At 42.7% G+C, this 21,558-nt stretch overlaps 1 protein-coding gene across 4 annotated transcripts in view; it reads right to left on the minus strand.

Annotated features, from left to right (window-relative positions):
- The window catches only part of UGGT1 (UDP-glucose glycoprotein glucosyltransferase 1), a 246,306-nt gene that overhangs the window by 195,064 nt on the left and 29,684 nt on the right, over positions 1 to 21,558 (minus strand). For 3 of the 4 annotated variants that reach the window (XM_066345928.1, XM_066345929.1, XM_066345927.1), the window contains exons 2-4: positions 16,003 to 16,138; positions 6,714 to 6,796; positions 1,213 to 1,343 (exon numbers count right to left, since the gene is read on the minus strand). In XM_066345928.1, coding sequence (XP_066202025.1) covers positions 1,213 to 1,343; positions 6,714 to 6,796; positions 16,003 to 16,124 — 336 coding nt within the window. In that variant the 5' untranslated portion in view covers positions 16,125 to 16,138. The remainder of the gene's footprint in view (positions 1 to 1,212; positions 1,344 to 6,713; positions 6,797 to 16,002; positions 16,139 to 21,558) is intronic. The other variant, XM_066345930.1, reaches the window with a different exon arrangement.

Here is a 21,558-nt window from a genome sequence, read left to right on the forward strand (position 1 = left end):
GAACCAGGGCCCTCAGCATTCCGGTTCAATGATCTATTAACTACACCACCACTGGTCAGGTTCTTGATTGTTTGTTTGTTTGTTTCTTTATTTTTAAGAGAAAGGAGAAGAGATAGTGAGACAGACTCCTGCATATGCCCTGAGCAGGATCCACCAGCAACCCGTCTGGGGTTGATGTTCAAATCAACCAAGCCACTCTTAGCACCTGAGGCCAATACTAGGGCAAACTGAACTATCTGCAGCACCCAGGGCCAATACTCAAACCAATTGAGCCACTGGCTTTGGGAGAATAAGAGGAAGAGAAGAGGGAGAGGAATGGAAAAGAAGCAGATGGTTGCTTCTCCTATGTGCCCTGACCAGGAATTGAACCTGGGATGCCCATACAGCAGGCCAATCCTCTATCCACAGAGCAAACTAGCCAGGGCTTTTTTATTTCTTAAATAAGTGCAAATTATTATTTTTTAAATTTTTTATTTATTCATTTTAGAGAGGAGAGGGAGAAACAGAGAGAGAGAAGGGGGGAGGAACTGGAAGCATCAACTCCCATATGTGCCTTGAGCAGGCAAGCCCAGGGTTTCGAACCAGTGACCTCAGCATTTCCAGGTCAACGCTTTATCCACTGCGCCACCACAGGTCAGGCAATTATTTTTTTTATAATCTGTGGTTTGAAGATTTAATAATAACTTTGCTTGTGTCTGACCAGGCAGTGGCTCAGTGGATAGAGCGTCGGACTGGGATGCGGAGAACCCAGGTTTGAAACCTCGAGGTTGCTTGCTTGAGCGCTGGCTCATCCGGCTTGAGTGTAGGCTCACCAGCTTGAGCAAGGGGTTGCTGGCTTTAGCACAAAGGTCACTAGCTTGAAGCCCAAGGTCGCTGGCTTGAGCAAGGGGTCACTTGCTCTGCTGCAGACCCCCTCCCCTTCAAGACACATATAAGAAAGTAATCACTGAACAACTAAGGAGCTGCAATGAAGAATTGATGCTTCTCATCTCTCTCCCTTCCTGTCTGTCCGTTTCTATCTGTCCCTCTCTGTCAAAATAAATAAATAAATAAAATAACTTTGCTTGTTAGCTATCAATAAGTCATAAATCCTAGAAAATTTCAGCAGAAAAATTACAGCTCTGTAATATAATGCCAGGACAAGTGTAGTATATCCAATCATCATGTCATACAACCCTTACAAATACTGTGATGTGCAAGCACTGAACTTACCTGCTGGAAGGCTTGAATTGTAGCAGAGTAGGAATGGAGAGACAGACAAAATTTCAACAAATTCTGCTGCAGAGGTGAGAGAAACTGAAATGCAGCTTCCAATATGGCGTGATAATAGGAATAATCAGTACCTGTCAAGGAAGAGCATTAAACAAAATAATCATATATGACTAGATATCTAAATAAGCTACTTTATAAAGTATAAAACTATGTGTTGCAAAGGCATACAATGGTAAAATTTTACCACTATACTGTCTTGAACTATTGTCAGATGCTTAGAATTCCTAGCGTAACCACTGCAATTGGACTTGTCCTCCTTTTTCCCTTCATCCACTCTTCCCTCCCCATGGACTACTAGTCACCTACTCCAGGTCAGGATGCCCAATCCTCACCGCATGCCTCACTGGACCAAGTACATCCCTTCTTTACTCTCATAATATTTCCTTGTTTGCCTGACCAGGCAGTGGCGCAGTGGATAGAGCGTTGGACTGGGATGCGGAGGACTCAGGTTTGTAGACCCCAAGGTCGCCACCTTGAGCGCGGGCTCATCTGGTTTGAGCAAAGCTCACCAGCTTGGACCCAAGGTCGCTGACTCAAGCAAGGGGTTACTCAGTCTGCTAAAGGCCCACAGTCAAGGCACATATGAGAAAGCAATCAATGAACGACTAAGGTGTCGCATGCGCGACGAAAAACTAATGATTGATGCTTCTCATCTCTGCGTTCGTCTGTCTGTCCCTGTCTATCCCTCTCTCTCTCTGTTAAAAAAAAAACAAACATTTCCTTGCTTATCTCTTTCATTCACCACATCATTTACTAAATTATCTATTCACTATCTGCTCTTCCCAACGAGTCTTTGAGCTCCCCACAGGCAGAAACTGACTTATTTATCTTTGTATCTCCAGTCCTAGCACATGTTATCTACTCATATAACCCTACACAACTGCACAATGTGATAAGGATGTACAAGGTATTAAAGGATACTGATGAAATTGTAGTTTGGGATAAAGCATTCAAACAAACAAACGAACAAAAAATAAACTCCATGTACCAATATAAAAATATACCAAGCATATATATTGTTAAATGAAAAGCACAAGGTACAAAACAATGTATATAACAAGCTATCATTTTTATTGTGATAAAGAATGAGAAATAAAAATACATATGTACTTGTTAAAAAATACTTAAGGCTAAACAAATTAAATGGTTATAAAAAAAACAGCGGAGAGCCTGACCAGGTGGTGGTGCAGTAGATAGAGCGTCAAACTGGGATGTGGAGGACCTGGATTCGAGACCCCAAGCTCACCAGCTTGAGCGTGGGCTCGTCTGGTTTGAGCAAAAGTTCATCAGCTTGAACCAAGGTCGCTGGCTCGAGTAAGGTATTACTCGGTCTGCTGAAGGCCCACGGTCAAGGCACATAGGAGAAAGCAATCAATGAATAACTAAAGTGTCACAACAAAGAATTGATGTTTCTCATCTCTCTCCCTTCCTGTCTGTCTGTCCCTCTCTGACTCTGTCTCTGCCACAAAAAAGAGAAAAAAAAAAAAACAGCAGAGAAACAAACATAGGAAGGCAACAAGATTTTTCTGAGTAAGTATAGCCTTTTTATAGTGTTTTTAAAGAAATTATTAATACTTTAAAAAGCAAAATGTATGCCTGACCAGGTGGTGGAACAGTAGATAGAGTCAGACCGGGATGCAGAGGACCCAGGTTCAAAACACTGAGGTCATCAGCTTGAACGCAGCTTCATCCTGCTTGATCCCAGGGTCGCAGGCATGAGTGTGGGGTTATAGACATGACCCCATAGTCACTGGCTTGAGCCCTAAAGGTTGCTGGCTTGAGCCCAAGGTCTCTGGCTTGAGCAAGGGGTCACTCGCTCTGCTGTAGCCCCCCAACCCCATCAAGGCACATATAAGAAAGTAATCAATGAACAACTAAGGTGCTGAAATGAAGAATAATGCTTCTCATCTCTCTCCCTTCCTGTCTGTCTGTCTCTATCTGTCCCTCTCTCTGTCTCTTTCTGTCTCTGTCACACACACACACACAAAAAAAAAAAAAAAAAGAGAAAAATAAAAAGAGAACAGAAAGAAATATCTCAAAATTTTTCCAGAACGTTAATGGTGAACATCTTGGGACTACAGCTAATAGTTCAAATAAAATGTTTAGCATACTTTAATGATCAATTCCAAGAATCAATACTCACATAATTCTAACCAAGAATAAACTATCATTTATGTATATTGAAGACATCTCATTTATACCTCAGAGTTCAAATTCATTAAAAAGCCCACATTAATAAATCTGTTTCATGAAATAATAAACTAAAAGTAAAATGGTTTTTTGATAACTCATTCTCACCCTCTCCCTCTCCTGCAGCCAGTGGCTCAACTGGTTCCAGTGTGGCCCTACACACTGAGGCACATCAGCCAAAGATGCTAAAAATAGCTCAGTACTCAAGCATCAGTCCCAGATAGGGTTGCCGGGTGGATCCAGGTCAAGATGCATGCGGGGAGTCTGTCTCACTGTCTCTGCTCCTCTCACATTAAAAAAATTAAATAGCCTGACCAGGCGGTGGCACAGTAGATAGAGCGTCGAATTGGGATGCGGAAGACCCAGGTTCGAGACCCCGAGGTCACCAGCTTGAATGCAGGTTCATCTGGTTTGAGCAAAACTCACCAGCTTAGACCCAAGCTCGCTAGCTCAAGCAAGGGTTTGCTGGGTCTGTTAAAGGCCCACGGTCAAGACACATATGAGAAATCAATCAACGAACAACTAAGGTGTCACAACAAAAAACTGATTGATGCTTCTCATCCTCCTCCCTTACCGTCTGTCTCTGACTCTCTGTCTCTGTTAAAAAAAAATAATAAAAATAAATTCAAAAAAACAAAACTAAAACTTATAAATGCTTGTTCAAAATCTGTATGTACTACATCACAAAAAATTCAGACAATACTTTTTCAATATATATTATTTTACTAAAAATCAAAGTTAAAACCAGTTCAATACGAACAAGTTACAGGCCCTGGCCGGTTGGCTCACTGGTAGAGCGTCGGCCTGGCATGCAGGAGTCCCGGGTTTGATTCCCGGCCAGGGCACACAGGAGAAGCGCCCATCTGCTTCTCCACCCCTCCCCCTCTCCTTCCTCTCTGTCTCTCTCTTCCCCTCCAGCAGCCAAGGCTCCATTGGAGCAAAGCTGGCCCGGGCGCTGAGGATGGCTCTATGGCCTCTGCCTCAGGCGCTAGAATGGCTCTGGATGCAACAGAGCAACGCCCCAGATGGGTAGAGCATCACCCCCTGGTGGGCATGCCGGGTGGATCCTGGTCGGGCGCATGCGGGAGTCTGACTGCCTCCCCGTTTCCAACTTCAGAAAAATACAAAAAAAATTAAAATAAATTTAAAAATTTTAAAAAATAACAAGTTACAGCCTGACTGGGCGGTGGCGCAATGGATAGAGCGTCAGACTGGGATGCAGAGGACCCAGGTTCAAGACCCTGAGGTCACCAGCTTGAGCGCAGGCTCATCTGGTTTGAGCAAGGCTCACCAGCTTGAGCCCAAGGTCGCTGGCTCGACCAAGGGGTCACTCAGTCTGCTGTAGCCTTGTCATATGTCTCATATGTCAAGACACATATGAGAGATCAATCAATGAACAAACAACTAAGGAATCGCAACAAAGAATTGATGTTTCTTGTCTCTCTCCCTTCCTGTCTGTCTGTCCCTGTCTGTCCCTCTCTCTGACTCTCTCTGTCTCTGCCACAAAAAAAAATAAAGAACAAGTTACAGCCTCACCAGGCGGTGGTGCAGTGGATAGAGCGTTAGACTGGAATGTGGAGGATCCAGGTTCGAGACTCCGAGGTTGCCGGCTTGAGCACAGGCTCATCTGGTTTGAGCAAAGCTCACCAGCTTGAACCCAGGGTCACTGGATTGAGCAGGGGGTTACTCGGTCTGCTGAAGGCCCGCAGTCAAGGCACATATGAGAGCAATTAATGAACTAAGGTGTCGCAATGAAAAACTAATGATTGATGCATCTCATCTCTCTCTGTTCCTGTCTGTCCCTATCTATCCCTCCCTCTGTCTTTCTGTCTCTGTAACAAAAAAAATTTTAAAAATTTAAAAAGAAGTTACAAAATTTTTACATATTTCCTCCTCAATAAGGGCTTATGCCTGTCAATGTAATATCAAAGTTTTAGTTGCTCATGTGTCGTTATCTTTGACTATTAATGTTTATAATCTATATAGCTTATATTAAATTAAAAAATGTTTATGAGACCCTGGCCAGTTGGCTCAGTGGTAGAGCATCGGCCTGGCGTGCAGGAGTCCCAGGATCGATTCCTGGCCAGGGCACACAGAAGAAGCGCCCATCTGCTTCTCTACTCCTCCCCCTCTCCTACCTCTCTGTCTCTCTCTTTCCCTCCCACAGCCAGGGCTCCATTGAAGCAAAGTTGGCCCGGGCGCTGGGGATGGCTCCTTGGCCTCTGCCTCAGGCGCTAGAATGGCTCTGGTTGCAACAGAGCAACGCCCCAGATGGGCAGAGCATCGTCCTCTGGTGGGCATGCCGGGTGGATCCCGGTCGGGCGCATGCGGAGTCTGTCTGATTGCCTCCCCAATTCCAACTTCAGAAGAATACAAAAAAAAAAAAAAAGTAAGTTTATGGCCCTGGCCGGTTGGCTCAGCGGTAGAGCGTCGGCCTGGCGTGCAGGAGTCCCGGGTTCGATTCCCGGCCAGGGCACACATGAGAAGCGCCCATCTGCTTCTCCACCCCTCCCCCTCTCCTTCCTCTCTGTCTCTCTCTTCCCCTCCCACAGCCAAGGCTCCATTGGAGCAGCGTTTGCCCGGGCGCTGAGGATGGCTCTGTGGCCTCTGCCTCAGGTGCTGGAATGGCTCTGGATGCAGCAGAGCGACGCCCCGGAGGGGCAGAACATCGCCCCCTGGTGGGTATGCTGGACCGGTCGGGCACATGCAGGAGTCTGTCTGACTGCCTCCCCTCCCCATTTCCAACTTCGGAAAAATGAAAAAAAAAAAAAACAGTTTATGAAAGCATGAGAAACTTGACATTGTAATGAATTTGATACCTTGACACCCAAGTGGTGAGTGGCTGGTAGGCATAACAGAAAACATTTTGGATCATACCAATGTAATAGTAACAAACTGAAAGATAATAAGTCAGTTATGTAACTGATTCATAACAAAGAAAAAGAGTTAAGCAAATCTGATGGTTATTAAATGAATAATAAATGATTTTAAATAATTTGACTTTCACAAAATATTCACATTTTTAATGAAACGACTCAATAAAAGGGGGGGTAAAGGTCAAGAATAGTGCTTAGAGCCAAAGTTAAAACTGCTTCAAAAGTAATTATTAATCTATGATGCCATAACTCTAATTATGTTAAAAGGATATCCCATTAACTGCTGTGCCACACATGTTCTGAAAGAGACCTTTTTTCCCCAATATTTTCCCAGACACCAAAGTCAAAGAAGCAGCAGCATTGGCTTCAATTTACCATGACGATCTGATGATCCAATATTCTGACTGGCTTCTACAAAATTCCAAAACTTCTCTTGACTGTCTTCTGCTAAAAACTCACTGGGAGAAAAGGAGAAAATATTAGGCTTTCTAGTAACTGACATAGACTTCATACCAACCTTATAATAGTTTAGAGTCTAAGAAGGCAGGTTTATTTGCACACATATGCAAATGAACACTATTCATAAATTAAAGCTTCACTCACAAGATAAGCTAGCAGAGGGAAGAAGAAATACACGGATCAACTGTATGATAAGAACAAGGATATAGTGAGGCTAAGATCCTCCTATAAAAGCCAAACACAAATAAATAAATGCTTTTCAGATAATTACAGGAAAACTTGAACCACGCATTCTCTTTCATCCCACTGCATAAATAAGCCTTACAACAGCTAATTTTTTTTTTTTTTTATTAAGTGAGAGGTGGAAGGCAGGAGGTGGAAGGCAGGGAGGCAGTGCCAGACTGCCACAAGTACTCCAACAGGATACACCCAGCAAGTCCCCTACAGGACAATGCTTTTTTCATCTGGGGCCAAAGCAACCGAGCTACTTTAGTGCTTGAGGCGAGGCCATGGAGCCATCCTCAGCTCCCCAGGCCAAAATGCTCAAGCCATGGCTGCAGGAGAGGAAGGGAGGGAGAGAGAGAGAGAGAGAGAGGAAGAGAGAAATGGGAAAGGGAGGGGTAAAGCAGATGGGCACTTCTCCTGTGTGCCCTGACCAGGAATTGAACCCAGGACTTCCACAAACCAGGACAATGCTCTACTGCTGAGCCAACTGGCCGGGGCCACAACAGCTAAATTTCAAACAGTTTTTAAAATTGATTTTAGGAAGATGGAGAACAAGGGGGGAGAGGTAGAGAGGAAGAAAGAAATATTAATTTGTTGTTCCACTTATTCATGTATTCATTAGTTGATTCTTTTATGTGCCCTGAACAGGGAATGAACTCGCAACTTTGGTGTACTGCAAGGGTCCCCAAACTTTCTACACAGGGGGCCAGTTAACTGTCCCTCAGACCGTTCGAGGGCCGGACTATAAAAAAAAACTATGAACAAATCCCTATGCACACTGCACATATCTTATTTTAAAGTAAAAAAAAACAAAACGGGAACAGATACAATATTTAAAATAAAGAACAAGTAAATTTAAATCAACAAACTAACCAGTATTTCAATGGGAACTAAGGGCCTGCTTTTGGCTAATGAGATGGTCAATGTGCTCCTCTCACTGACCACCAATGAAAGAGGTGCCCCTTCAGGAACTGCGGTGGGGGCTGGATAAATGGCCTCAGGGGGCCGCATGCGGCCCGCGGGCCGGGCCGTAGTTTGGGGACCCCTGGTGTATTGGGATGATGCTCTAATCAATTGAGCACCTGGCCAGGGCCTCAGTCAGTCTTAAAAAAATTGATTATTGACCCTGGCCGGTTGGCTCAGTGGTAGAGCGTTGGCCTGGCGTGCAGGAGTCCCGGGTTCGATTCCCGGCCAAGGCACACAGGAGAAGCACCCCTCCCCCTCTCCTTCCTCTCTCTCTCTTCCCCTCCCACAGCCAAGGCTCCACTGGAATGGGGTTTGCCCGGGGTTTGCCCAGGCGCTGAGGATGGCTCTGTAGGCTCTGTCTCAGGTACTAGAATGGCTCTGATTGTGGCAGAGCGACGCCCCAAGATGGGCAGAGCATTGCCCCCTGGTGGGCATGCCGGGTGGATCCCGGTCGGGTGCAAGCGGGAGTCTGTCTGACTGCCTCCCCGTTTCCAGCTTCGGAAAAATAAAATAAAATTAAAAAAAATTAATTATTAAACACGCTGAACTAATTCAGGGAAGATAAGGATTAAGAACCACACAAGAGCGTGACCAGGCAGTGGTGCAGTACATATAATTTCAGACTAGGACACGGGGACCCAGGTTCAAAACCCCAAGGTCGAGGTCACTGGCTTAAGTGTGGGTTCATCCAGCTTGAGCACAGGCTCGACAGCTTAAGAGCAGGGTCGCTGGCTTGAGCATGGTATCATAGACATGACTACATGGTTGCTGGCTTGACCCCAAAGGTTGTTGTCTTGAAACCCAAAGTCACTGCTTTGAGCCCAAGGTTGCTGGCTTGAAGAAGGGGTCACTCGCTCTGCTGTAGCCCTTGCCCCCCGTCAAGGCACATATGAGAAAGTAATCAATGAACAACTAAGGAGACGCAACAAAGAATTGATGCTTCTCATCCCTCTCCTTTCCTGTCTATTTGTCCCTCTGTTTCTCTATCTGTCTCTGCCACACAAAAAAGAACCATATAAGATACTGTTCAAAGGAATGCTGCCATTTGTTCACAGTATTCTCACATTTGTTCGGTTTTTGTTTTAAATTGTTTTTTACCTTCTTATACCTATTCCATTCAATAAAAAAATCTATAGTTTTACAGATGATATTATAAGTCTGGGATTTGCTTTAAAATATTCCAGTGTGTTCAAAAAAGAACTAACACTCCTATCCTTCTCAAGCTATTTCAAAAAATTCAAGAGGAAGGAAGACTTACTTCCAAGCTCCTTTTTTTTTTATAAATAAATTTTTATTAATTTTAATGGGGTGACATCAATAAATCAAGGTACATATATTCAAAGAAAACATGTCCAGGTTATCTTGTCATTCAATTATGTTGCATTCCCATCATCCAAAGTCAGATTATCCTCCGTCACCTTCTATCTAGTTTTCTTTGTGCCCCTCACCCTCACCCTCTCCCTCCCCCCCCCCCCCGGGTAAACACCACACTCTTGTCCATGTCTCTTAGTCTCATTTTTATGTCCCACCAATGTATGGAATCCTGCAGTTCTTGGTTTTTTCTGATTTACTTATTTCATTCTGTATATTGTTATCAAGATCCCACCATTTTGTTGTAAATGACCAAGCTCCTTTTATGAGGCAAGTATAATTCTGATTCCAAAACCAGGCAAACACAACACAACACAAAGAAAGAAAATTACAGGATAATATCTCTGATGAATTTAGATGCTAAAATCCTCAACAAAATATTAGCAAACCGGATCCAGCAATACATATGAAAAAAATCATAAACCATGATCAAGTGGGATTTATTCTTAGGAGGCAAGGCTGGTACAATATTTGCAAATCAATCAATGTGATTCATCACATAAACAAAAGGAAGGAGAAAAACCACATGATAATTTCAATAGATGCAGAAAAAGCATTTGATAGAATCCAGCACCCATTCATCATCAAAACTCTCAGCAAAGTGGGTATACAGTAAAGATACCTCAACATGATAAAGGCCATCTATGACAAACCCACAGCCAACATTATACTCAATGGGCAAAAATTAAAAGCAATCCCTTAAGATCAGGAACAAGGCAGGGGTGGCCCCTTTCACCACTCTTATTCAATATAGTTCTGGAAGACCTAGCCACAGCAATCAGACAAGAAAAAGAAATAAAAGGCATCCAAATTGGAAAAGAAGAAGTAAAACTATCATTATTTGCAGATGATATGATAATGTATATAGAAAACCCTAAAGTCGCAGTCAAAAAACTACTGGACCTGTTAAATGAATTCAGCAAGGTGGCAGGATATAAAATTAATACTCAGAAATCAGAGGCATTTTTATATACTAACAATGAACTGTCAGAAAGAGAAATTAAGGAAGCAATCCCCTTCACCATTGCAACCAAAAAAATAAAGTACCTAGGAGTAAATTTAACCAGGGAGATTAAAGACTTGTACTTGGAAAATTATAAAACATTGATAAAAGAAATCAGGAAAGATACAAACAAGTGGAGGCATATACTGTGCTCATGGTTAGGAAGAATCAACATCACTAAAATGTCTATATTACCCAAAGCAATTTATAAATTCAATGCAATACTGATTAAAGTACCAATGACTTACTTCAAAGATATAGAACACATATTCCAAAAATTTATATGGAACCAAAAGAGAACACAAGTAGCCTCAGCAATCTTGAAAAAGAAGAATAAAGTGGGAGGTATCACACTTCCGGACTTCAAGTTATACTACAAGGCCACTGTAGTCAAAACAGCCTGGTACTGGCATAAGAACAGGCATATAGATCAATGGAACAGAACTGAGAACCCAGAAATAAACCCACACTTTTATAGACAACTTATATTTGACAAATGAGGTAAGAGCATACATTGGAGTAAAAACAGCCTCTTCATGTGCTCGCTTCGGCAGCACATATACTAAAAAACAAACAAACAAAAAAAAAAACAGCCTCTTCAACAAATGGTGTCGGGAAAATTGGACAGCTACCTGCAAAAAAATGAAACTAGACCACCAACTTACACCCTTCACAAAAATAAACTCAAAATGGATAAAAGACTTAAATGTAAGCCATAAAACCATAAGCATATTAAAAGTAAACATAGGCAGTAAGCTCTCTCTGACATCTCTCGCAGCAATATATTTGCCGATTTATCTCCACGGGCAAGTGAAATAAAAGACAGGATAAACAAATGGGACTATATCAAACTAAAAAGCTTTTGCACAGCTAAAGACAATAAGAACAGAATAAAAAGACAAACTACACAATGGGAGAAGATATTTGACAATATATCTGATAAGGGGTTAATAACCAAAATTTATAAAGAACTTGTAAGAACTTGTAAAATTCAATACCAGGAAGACAAACAATCCAATCAAAAAGTGGGCAAAAGAAATGAATAGACACTTCTCCAAAGAGGACATACAGATGGTCAATACGCATATGAAAAAATGCTCAACATCACTAATCATTAGAGAAATGCAAATTAAAACCACAATGAGATATCTCACACCAGTCAGAATGGCGCTCATCAACAAAACAACTCAGAATAAGTGCTGGCAAGGATGTGGAGAAAAGGGAACTCTCCTGCACTGCTGGTGGGAATACAGACTGGTACAGCCACTATGGGAAACATTATGGAGATTCCTCAAAAATTAAAAATCGGGCCCTGGCCGGTTGGCTCAGCGGTAGAGCGTCGGCCTGGCGTGCAGGGGACCCAGGTTCGATTCCCGGCCAGGGCACATAGGAGAAGCGCCCATTTGCTTCTCCACCCCCACCCCTCCTTCCTCTCTGTCTCTCTCTTCCCCTCCCGCAGCCAAGGCTCCATTGGAGCAAAGATGGCCCGGGCGCTGGGGTGGCTCCTTGGCCTCTGCCCCAGGCGCTAGAGTGGCTCTGGTCACGGCAGAGCTATGCCCAGGAGGGGCAGAGCGTCGCCCCTGGTGGGCGTGCCGGGTGGATCCCGGTCGGGCGCATGCGGGAGTCTGTCTGACTGTCTCTCCCCGTTTCCAGCTTCAGAAAAATACAAAAAATAAAAAAATAAAAAAATAAAAATCGAACTGCCTTTTGACCCAGCTATACCACTTTTAGGAATATACCTCAAGAACACCATAGCACTGTTTGAAAAGAAGAAATGCACCCCTATGTTTATGGCAGCATTGTTCACAATAGCAAAGATCTGGAAACAGCCCAGGTGTCCATCAGTGGACGAGTGGATTAAAAAGCTTTGGTACATATATACTATGGAATACTACTCAGCCATAAGAAATGATGACATTGGATCATTTACAACAACATGGATGGACCTTGATAACATTATACTGAGCAAAATAAGTAAATCAGAAAAAACTAAGAACTATATGATTCCATACATAGGTGGGACATAAAAATGAGACTCAGAGACATGGACAAGAGTGTGGGGGTTACCGGGTAGGGGGGAAGAGAGGGAGAGGTTTGGGGGAGGGGAGGGGCACAAAGAAAACCAGTTAGAAGGTGACAGAAGACAATTGGGCTTTGGGTGATGGGAATGCAGCATAATCAAATGTCAAAATAATGTAGAGATGTTTTCTCTGAACATATGTACCCTGATTTATCAATGTCACTCCATTAAAATTAATTTTTAAAAAAATAAATATAAATAAAATTAAAATAAAATATTCCAGTGTGCAAAGAAAGAAAAGTAGTGGTGGTGATTGAACTTGAGTCGATAATTGTAAAAACTGGGTGAAAGGCAGAGGAAGAACACATTATATACCACTTTATCCACTTATAAACATTTTTGAAATGCCATTAATAAAAAGATCTTAAGCCTGACCAGGAGGTGGAACAGTGGCTAGAGCATCAGACTGGGATGCAGATGACCCAGGTTTGAAACCTTGAGGTTGCTGGCTTGAGCACAAGCTCACCAGTTTGAGCGAGTGGTCACCGGCTTGAGAATGGGATCATAGACATGACCCCATGGTCGCTGGCTTGAGCAAGGGGTCACTCACTCTGCTGGAGCCCCCTGGTCAAGACACAAATGAGAAAGCAATCAATGAACTAAGGTGCTGCAACAAAGAATTGATACTTCTCATCTCTCTCCCATACTGTCTGATGGTCCCTATTTGTCCCTCTCTGTCTCTCTCACACACACAAAAAAAAGATTTTAATCTTTGGCAAAAGAAAAAAAAAGTTAGAGACATCCTGAATGTCCACCATATAGCATAAGTCTGGCAGAAAACTTGCTTTCTTATATTTCCTAAGTGACTGTGGGAGATTGGAATTGGTCTCCCTTCCATACAGAAATAGAAAGGTAAAGGAAATGAGAATTTAAGTTGGGTCTACTCTGTGCTCAGCATATTCAACCACATCCCACAGTTGTCACTGCAACCCTGCAGTTCAGGTAGGCTATGAACTCACTTAAAGGCACAGTTAGGAGCCCTGGCCAGTTGGCTCAGCAGTAAAGCATCAACCCGGCATGTGGATGTCCCGGGTTCAAATCCCAGTCAGGGCACAAAGGAGAAGCGACCATCTGCTTCTTCATGCCTCTCCCTTTTCTCTCTCTCTCTCTCTCTCTCATTCTCTCTTTACCCTTCACAGACATGGCTCGAATGGTTTGAGCAAAGTTGGCCCCGAGCCCTGAGGATGGCTCCATGGCCCTGCCTCAGGTGCTAAAAATAGCTCAGTTGTTGAGCAATGGGGCAGTGACCCAAGATGGGCAGACTATTGCCCCAGTAGAGGGCTGGCCACGTGGATCCCAGTTGGGATGCATGCAGGAGTCTGCCTCTATGCCTCCTCACCTCTTACTTAATAATAAAAAAGAAAAGGCATAGTTAGCAAATGGAAAATCTGGAATGCAAGCGCAGGCTCCTTGATTACTATCTCTATTATGCTGTACTCTAGAGCCATTATAATATCAGCACTTAGTAAATAATTATTAGTGTTCATTTTTTAGTAGTTTATGTAATACCTCTATTAGTAATTATATCTCTTAAAAACATATCCAATGTTTACTTCAATTAAATATATATCAGTTCATGGGTAACTATAAAGCGATATTAGCATCAGGCCCATTCTTAAAATACGCACAAGAATGGTTTTAGTCCCTGAGGCCTCGATCCAAGGCAGGTGAGAGCTGTTGTGGCTGCACACAGCGATGTGTGGAGAAAGACCTGCCCTTCACCGCTACCCCACAGACAGTGCGGCAACCCACCACCAGCACTTGCCATGGACCTAGGAGGGAGGAACCTGGTGTCAGCTGGCTCTGAAGGAGAATATGGAGTCGTTTCAAATAAGCACAGCTCATTTTTAAGTTGTTTGCATGTCCCATCACCTTGGCAAACTGTCTGTAAACAGCTACCGGGAGGCCTAAGACAGTGAACCAAAATGGCAAAGGGCCAGGATATCATGAAAAGGTAAGGTCAGTTATTTGAGTCTGGCTCAGGCAGTCGAGGATCTCAAAAACACTTCAATCACTTCACTTTTACAAATACCCTATATCTAACGAAGGTCTACTATTTGAGGAGCTTTTTTTAAAAATCAAGTTAATTATAATATCACTATCAAATATATGCAATGTTTTTCTTGTTTTTTTGTTTGTTTTATTTTTTGACATTTTATTGACGAGAAAAAGGAAGCACAGAAGTGATGGGAGAATGTCTGTTCAGCAGAAAGTCTATGAGGCTACTCAGCAAGTCTAATCTAGCTCCTATGTGTCCCACTTGTCCACCTGTCCTCTTAATGCCAAATGAGCCTTTTTCCTTAGGAGATGCAACTATTTACATATATAATCAACTTAACAAAACTCTTCATTCACATTTTTCTAGGGATTAAGAGGGGAAAGTTACAAGACGAAATTCTAAGTTGAACATCACATCACAAACATAGACCACAACAGTTCAAATTTCTACCACTATCAAATCTTGAGAGGCCCTGGTCAGTTGCCTCAATGGCTAGATCATTGATCTAACATGCAGACATCCTGGGTTTGATCCTCAGTCAGGAAACACATGAGAAGCAACTATCTGCTTCTGCTCCCTCCCTCTCCCCCTTCTCTCTTCTCTCACAGCCAGTGGCTCAACTGGTTCAAGCATCAGCCTCAGTCACTGAGGATAGCTCGGTTGATTCAAGCATCGGTCCCAGACCGGGGTTGCCAATTGGATACCGGCCGGGGCACATGTGGGAGTCTATCTCCCCTCCTCTCACATAATATTAATTAATTAATTAATTAATTAAGTTTTTAAAAATCCTGAGATTTACCAAGCACCTGCCATTCAACCTACCTAATTCATGCTTTGAGAAAAATTCTGTGCATGTCCTAGCTATGTATTATCTGATACAATAAATTTCCATCTATAAACATTAAAAACGTGAGTAAAAGAGAGATATTTAGTTATATTTTTAAATAAGAGGTATTCTTGGAATACAAAATTTCCAAAGAAATCACTGACTATATTATATCTTATTGATTTTAAGACACTATCAATTTTAAGACATATCATTGTTTTATAAAACACTAAAAATGAAAGATACCACCAATTCTAATTGTAAGATAGATAACATTTGATTTAATTTGAATGAATCCTGTTTTCTGGACAATGTTCAAGTGTAGAACAAGTACACCTTAAAACAGATAAAATCTGGCCACCTCTTCAGCTTCCCCCACCCCCACCACACTCTCTTATCTTGGGGTTTTCCAAGTTCTTAGGAAGACCATGCCCTCTTTACCCCACCTAGCCAAGCTCTCTTCTCTTCCTTTTAAATAAATAAATAGAAAATTTCTTTTAAGTTCAACTCTCTCTACTCTTATTACCAAATATACTTTTCCTGGAAGACAGCACAATAACTGAAGCAATTCAATATATTTGTCTAAAAAAGTCTCTTAACTATGTGCACAATGAAAAACTGCTCTTACTAAATGCATTTAATGATAATAATCTCACTTCCCAAAAAGTTCCTGAACAGTCACTAGTAGAGTCTATATTTTGCTCAAACACGTATAAGGAGAAAATGTCTTCTTACCTGGCTTCCAACAACAATGGAGTGGAAAACCATTTTGTCGTAAGAGAGGTTGTAACAGCTTTTGAATCTGCCTTTACTAAGGAAAGCAGCCACAGTCCAGTGAATATAATCTTAAGTGCCATTTTTCAGCAAACCCCTAAAAAGGGAAAAAAAAAATTTTGCTACAAGGAAATGTTTAAACCTGAATCTTAATACTTAGAGACACAAAAAATGAATATTACAGAAATGGAAATTTTCCAAAATATAACAGAACCTACCATGTAGAGTTCAACAGATATTTGCTGAATGACAGACACATAGGGTGTGGGACTCATTGTGTGCCCTGTCTCCCACAGAGGACCCAGGTCATTCCTGAGCCATCGGTGCTATACAGATGTGAGAGTCAGCTGGCAGCACAACAGGCTGCACACAACAATACTTTTAAGAAGCCACTGAGTTTGTGTACTTTGTTATGTGAGCCCTAGGAAGCTAATAGGATGGGTTTCAATGCAAACTCACAAATAGGTTCTGAAATGAGGAACTGTAAGATCTCAGCTACAAAATAAAGAAGCTGGTATGACTGGTATATTGGCATGGCCATACAATGCAGGCCTCCTGACCTCTCAGAAGCAGCCTCCCTGAGCATGCTGAGATCCTCAGTGTCTGGATCATTTCAGAAAAAGGTCTCCAGCTGCAGACTTCTGTGATCTGATTTTTCCACCAAGAAGTCTAACAGAACCTTAATCAGACTTTCCCCTGCACTATATAAAAGGGAACATTCGCCCTGGCCGGTTGGCTCAGCGGCAGAGCATTGGCCTGGCGTGCGGGGGACTCGGGTTCGATTCCCGGCCAGGGCACATAGGAGAAGCGCCCATTTGCTTCTCCACCCCTCCCCCCTCCTTCCTCTCTGTCTCTCTCTTCCCCTCCCGCAGCCAAGGCTCCATTGGAGCAAAGATGGCCTGGGCGCTGGGGATGGCTCCTTGGCCTCTGCCCCAGGCGCTAGAGTGGCTCTGGTCACCGCAGAGCGACACCCCGGAGGGGCAGAGCATCGCCCCCTGGTGGGCAGAGCATCGCCCCTGGTGGGCATGCCGGGTGGATCCCGGTCGGGCGCATGCGGAAGTCTGTCTGACTGTCTCTCCCCGTTTCCAGCTTCAGAAAAAAAAAAGGGAACATCCAAGTTCCACCTGTTTGAATAAGAACCCAAAGGAAATGCGAATATATAGGAAACACTGAATCAAACTTGTGCTTCTGCACGTTAACATCTGGAAAGGCTCACAACAATTTCTCAACAATGGGCATAAAATCTATTGTTGGGAGAGAAAGTCCATAAAGCAGGGTACCAGTCACTATCTTCCTTTTAGAAAAAGCATTATCAAAAAAAAAAAAAAAAGCATTATCATTTATGTCAATAACCTGCTCATATAACACACAATATTTCTAAAGGGCAATGGTCAAAAGCAAAATAAGTTATACCAATTAGTAAAGTTGTTTTTATGTCAGTTGTTTTTTTTATGTGAGTTTTAAGTTCAGGCTCTCCCAGCTTCTTTGGAAACAAAATTAGTATGAATATCCCATTTATAAATAAGTATTTTTTAAATTATTTTTATTTATTTATTTATTTTAGAGGAGAGAGAGAGAGAGAGAGAGAGAGAAGGAGCAGGAAGCTTCAATTCCCATATGTGCCTTGACCGGGCAAGCCCAGGGTTTTGAACTGGCGACCTCAGCATTCCAGGTCGACGCTTTATCCACTGCGCCACCACAGGTCAGGCTAAGTATTTTTTTAATCAACATTAACAAAGGCTTTTTTTTTTTTGACAGAGACAGAGTCAGAGAGAGAGACAGACAGGGACAGACAGACAGGAAGGGAGAAAGATGAGAAACATCAATTCTTCGTTGCGGCATCTTAGTTGTTCGTTGATTGCTTGTTCATTGATTACTTTCTCATATGTTCCTTGACCGGGGGCTACAGCAGAGCAAGTGACCCCTTGCTCAGGCCAGTGACCTTGGGCTGAAACCAGTGACCTTAGGCTTCAAGCCAGCAACCTTTGGGCTCAAGCCAGTGACCACAGGGTCATGTCGATGATCCCATGCTCAAGCCAGCGACCCCTTGCTCAAGCTAGTGAGCCCGCGCTCAAGCTGGCAACCTCAGGGTTTCAAACCTGGGTCCTCCACATCACAGTGACACTCTATCCACTGCAGCACCAACTGGTCAGGCCATTTGCAAAGACTTTTGACAAACTAACCAAACTAGACTTTTGACAGTGAAACCTTCTAGTAGTAAGGGAGCTGCTAGAGAGTGGGGATGGAGGGTGCACACTGGATGATGTAGGGCCCTTGCTGATTCTACCAGAAGTTACTAACATTTTCCACAGAGGTGCAAGGAAGGACCCAAACTTATACATACAACTTCAGACAACCAAGAATTCTCTCAGGACTATTATTAGACACCCTACCCTACTGGTCCATGGACTGCTGCCTCAGAAAGCTGCCTGCATGGTAGAAAAAACTTGGTTATGGAAAAGAGAAAATATTTTAGAGTCAGGAACCTAGGATCAATTCCTGAATTTGCTACTTACTAACAATTTAACCATAAGCAGGTTACAGAATAACTTCTCTGCCCCTTAGTCTCCAAGACTCTCAAATAGTAGTACCTAGTATCTGCTACACCAGCTCACATCTTTTTATTTTTCCAGGTTACCTCTTACCTGTTAAAGTGCCAAGTACTATACTAGAATTGTTCTAGTAAAACATATCATAAGAAAAAAATACTAAAAGTTATCTTCTAAATTAGAAAATAATACATCACCATTATCACATGACCTCAAAAATATGCCTTGGAAACCTAAACTCTGTGGCTAGAAAAAATAATAATAATAAATCCTCCCCCAAAGTCACTAAGTTTCTAAACTGATGAGAACACATGAACTACACTAAAACAGTATCATGCTATGGCCATGTTTATGACTTTTCCTGAAGAGGCCTCGATGTGTCATCCCTAAAAGTAGATGATTCCAGATGAGCAACTGGATTCCCCTGCACAGTGGAGTTACAGGGAATGGAGAGTGACCACAGGCCACTAGCGAAACATCAGCATTTAATAAGCAATCACTCTGAGTGGAGCAATGTGTCAGGTGCTTTGCATACACGTTTGCCCAGTCCTTTCATATAGGAAACTGAGTTCCTTGAGTGTGGGTAGTAGCCATGTCTACTTTGTTCACCACAGCAAATAGCAGTGCCCCGCAAACAGTAGATACTAAACAAGCTGCACAGTGGATATAACACTATCATTCCTGTTTAAAAATAAGAAAATTGCAAGTTCAGAGAAGCTGAGTGACTTGCTATGCTAATCTACAGCAGTGATTTGAACTGACATCTGCCTGTTTTTAAAAGTTCTGTACAGTAATACCATGCTATCTCCCCTGGTTCTCTGTCTTGACAAGGAGTAAGAATTCAAACTGTGCAAAGCTCCAGACTGAGCCAAATGCTTTCTTGTAAAAAACAAAGCAAGTCCCAGGATTTTCTACAAAGTCCTTGAGACATAGCAGAATGAGAGAGGAACAGTTTCGACCTGAAACCAAGAGTGTGGATCTGAAGTTGAACCACAGCAAACTATCCAACTAGCTAGCCTGACAGATCCACACCTGGGATGGTTTTAGGGTCTGAGTGTGAGCTCCTCAGGAGTTGGCAGTTTTGCCTATCATGGTCACATGTGTAGCTTACTGCTTGGAGCACAGGATATTTTCAAAATAAAATAAATACAGGGCCCTGGCCGGTTGGCTCAGTGGTAGAGCGTCGGCCTGGCGTGCAGGAGTCCTGGGTTCGATTCCCGGCCAGGGCACACAGGAGAAGCGCCCATCTGCTTCTCTACCCCTCCCCCTCTCCTTCCTCTCTGTCTCTCTCTTCCCCTCCCACAGCCAAGGCTCCACTGGAGCAAAGTTGGCCTGGGCGCTGGGGATGGCTCTATGGCCTCTGCCTCAGGCGCTAGAATGGCTCTAGTTGCAACAGAGCAACGCCCCGGATGGGCAGAGCATCACCCCCTGTTGGGCATGCCGGGTGGATCCCAGTCGGGTGCATGCGGGAGTCTGTCTGACTGCCTCCCCGTTTCCAACTTCAGAAAAATACAAAAAAAAAAAAAAAAAGAGACACTTTGGTGGTGGTAGGGGAGTAAAAAGAGACAAATATATGGTGACAGAAAATGATTTTCCTTCGATTGGTGGGCACACAACACAATCAACAGTTCATAAAGCTATAGAGATGTTTACCTGGAACTTATGTACTCTTATTAATCATTGACACTGCATAAAACTTAATTTTATAAATAAATTGTTTACAGAAGCCAGAAAAAAAATAAAATAAAATAAATACAGCCTTCACTCATTAAGGTTCAGTGAAAGAAACTGGAAAGAACAAAGTGTGGCAACAAAAGGAAAGACAAAAAATGAAAAGAGCAACTGAGAGTTCCTGGGCAAGGTATACAAGGTTAGAGCTGAGAAAGGGAACCAAGCTATACATTAAAAAAGAGCCTTCCAACCCAGACCCTACTTCCTTGATTCTACAGGAAAAACCAAAGGGTAAGACTGTCCAAAGAAGCAAAGGTAAGAACCTCACTGAAGTGGACTTTTGTTTGAGTATGCCTTCATTTTACAAGATCCCTTATCACTCTGTTGCTAATGGTTTTTAAATGTTTTTCATAAAGATGCATAGTCTGAGAAATAATAGCTGTCAGAATCTGCAATATGGCTTTGCATGACCATAGGCATACTGCTTGCAGCATTATGGATAAATGCCATTCTTTAAAAAGTTCTAGGCCCAAATGTATCATCTGAAATATTTAGTCTATGGACCGTTTTCCTTAGTTTAAATTAAAGAACTATCTCTAGCTCACTAATCTACAGTAACATAATGGAAGTATTAAGAAATTTTAATATAGCCTGACCAGGCGGTGGTGCAGTGGACAGAGCGTTGGACTGGGATGTGGAGGACCCAGGTTCGAGACCCTGAGGTCGCCAGCTTGAGCGCGAGCTCATCTGGTTTGAGCAAGGCTCACCAGCTTGAGCACAAGGTTGCTGGCTCGAGCAAGGGGTCACTCGGTCTGCTGTAGCCCCCCGGTCAAGGCACATATGAGAAATCAATCAATGAAGAACTAAGGAACCGCAACGAAGAATTGATGTTTCTCATCTCTCTCCCTTCCTGTCTGTCCCAATCTGTCCCTCTCTCTGACTCTCTCTGTCTCTCCCACAAAAAATAAATAAATAAATAAAAATTTTCATATAGAAAATGCTTTTCACTCTTTAGAAAATAGAAAAGGAATAAAATTCTAAGTCATTGCCAACTTTTTCTTCTTTCATTTTTAAACTGAAGAAAACAGCTAACAAAATCTTTAAAAACAACTCACACCCTCCAACTTTATAGATGGCCACCTGAGTCTTAACATATAAGAAAATAGTGAGAAAAAATATGAGAAAGTATCCTTCTTTAAAAATAAATGTATTTTGGTCTTTACTAGTGGCTCAATAGATCAAGCGTTAGCCCAGCGTATGGGCGTCCTGGGTTTGATTCCTGGTCAGGGCACACAGA

Source organism: Saccopteryx leptura, chromosome 7, assembly GCF_036850995.1.
Source record: "Saccopteryx leptura isolate mSacLep1 chromosome 7, mSacLep1_pri_phased_curated, whole genome shotgun sequence".
NCBI classification, from domain to species: domain Eukaryota; kingdom Metazoa; phylum Chordata; class Mammalia; order Chiroptera; family Emballonuridae; genus Saccopteryx; species Saccopteryx leptura.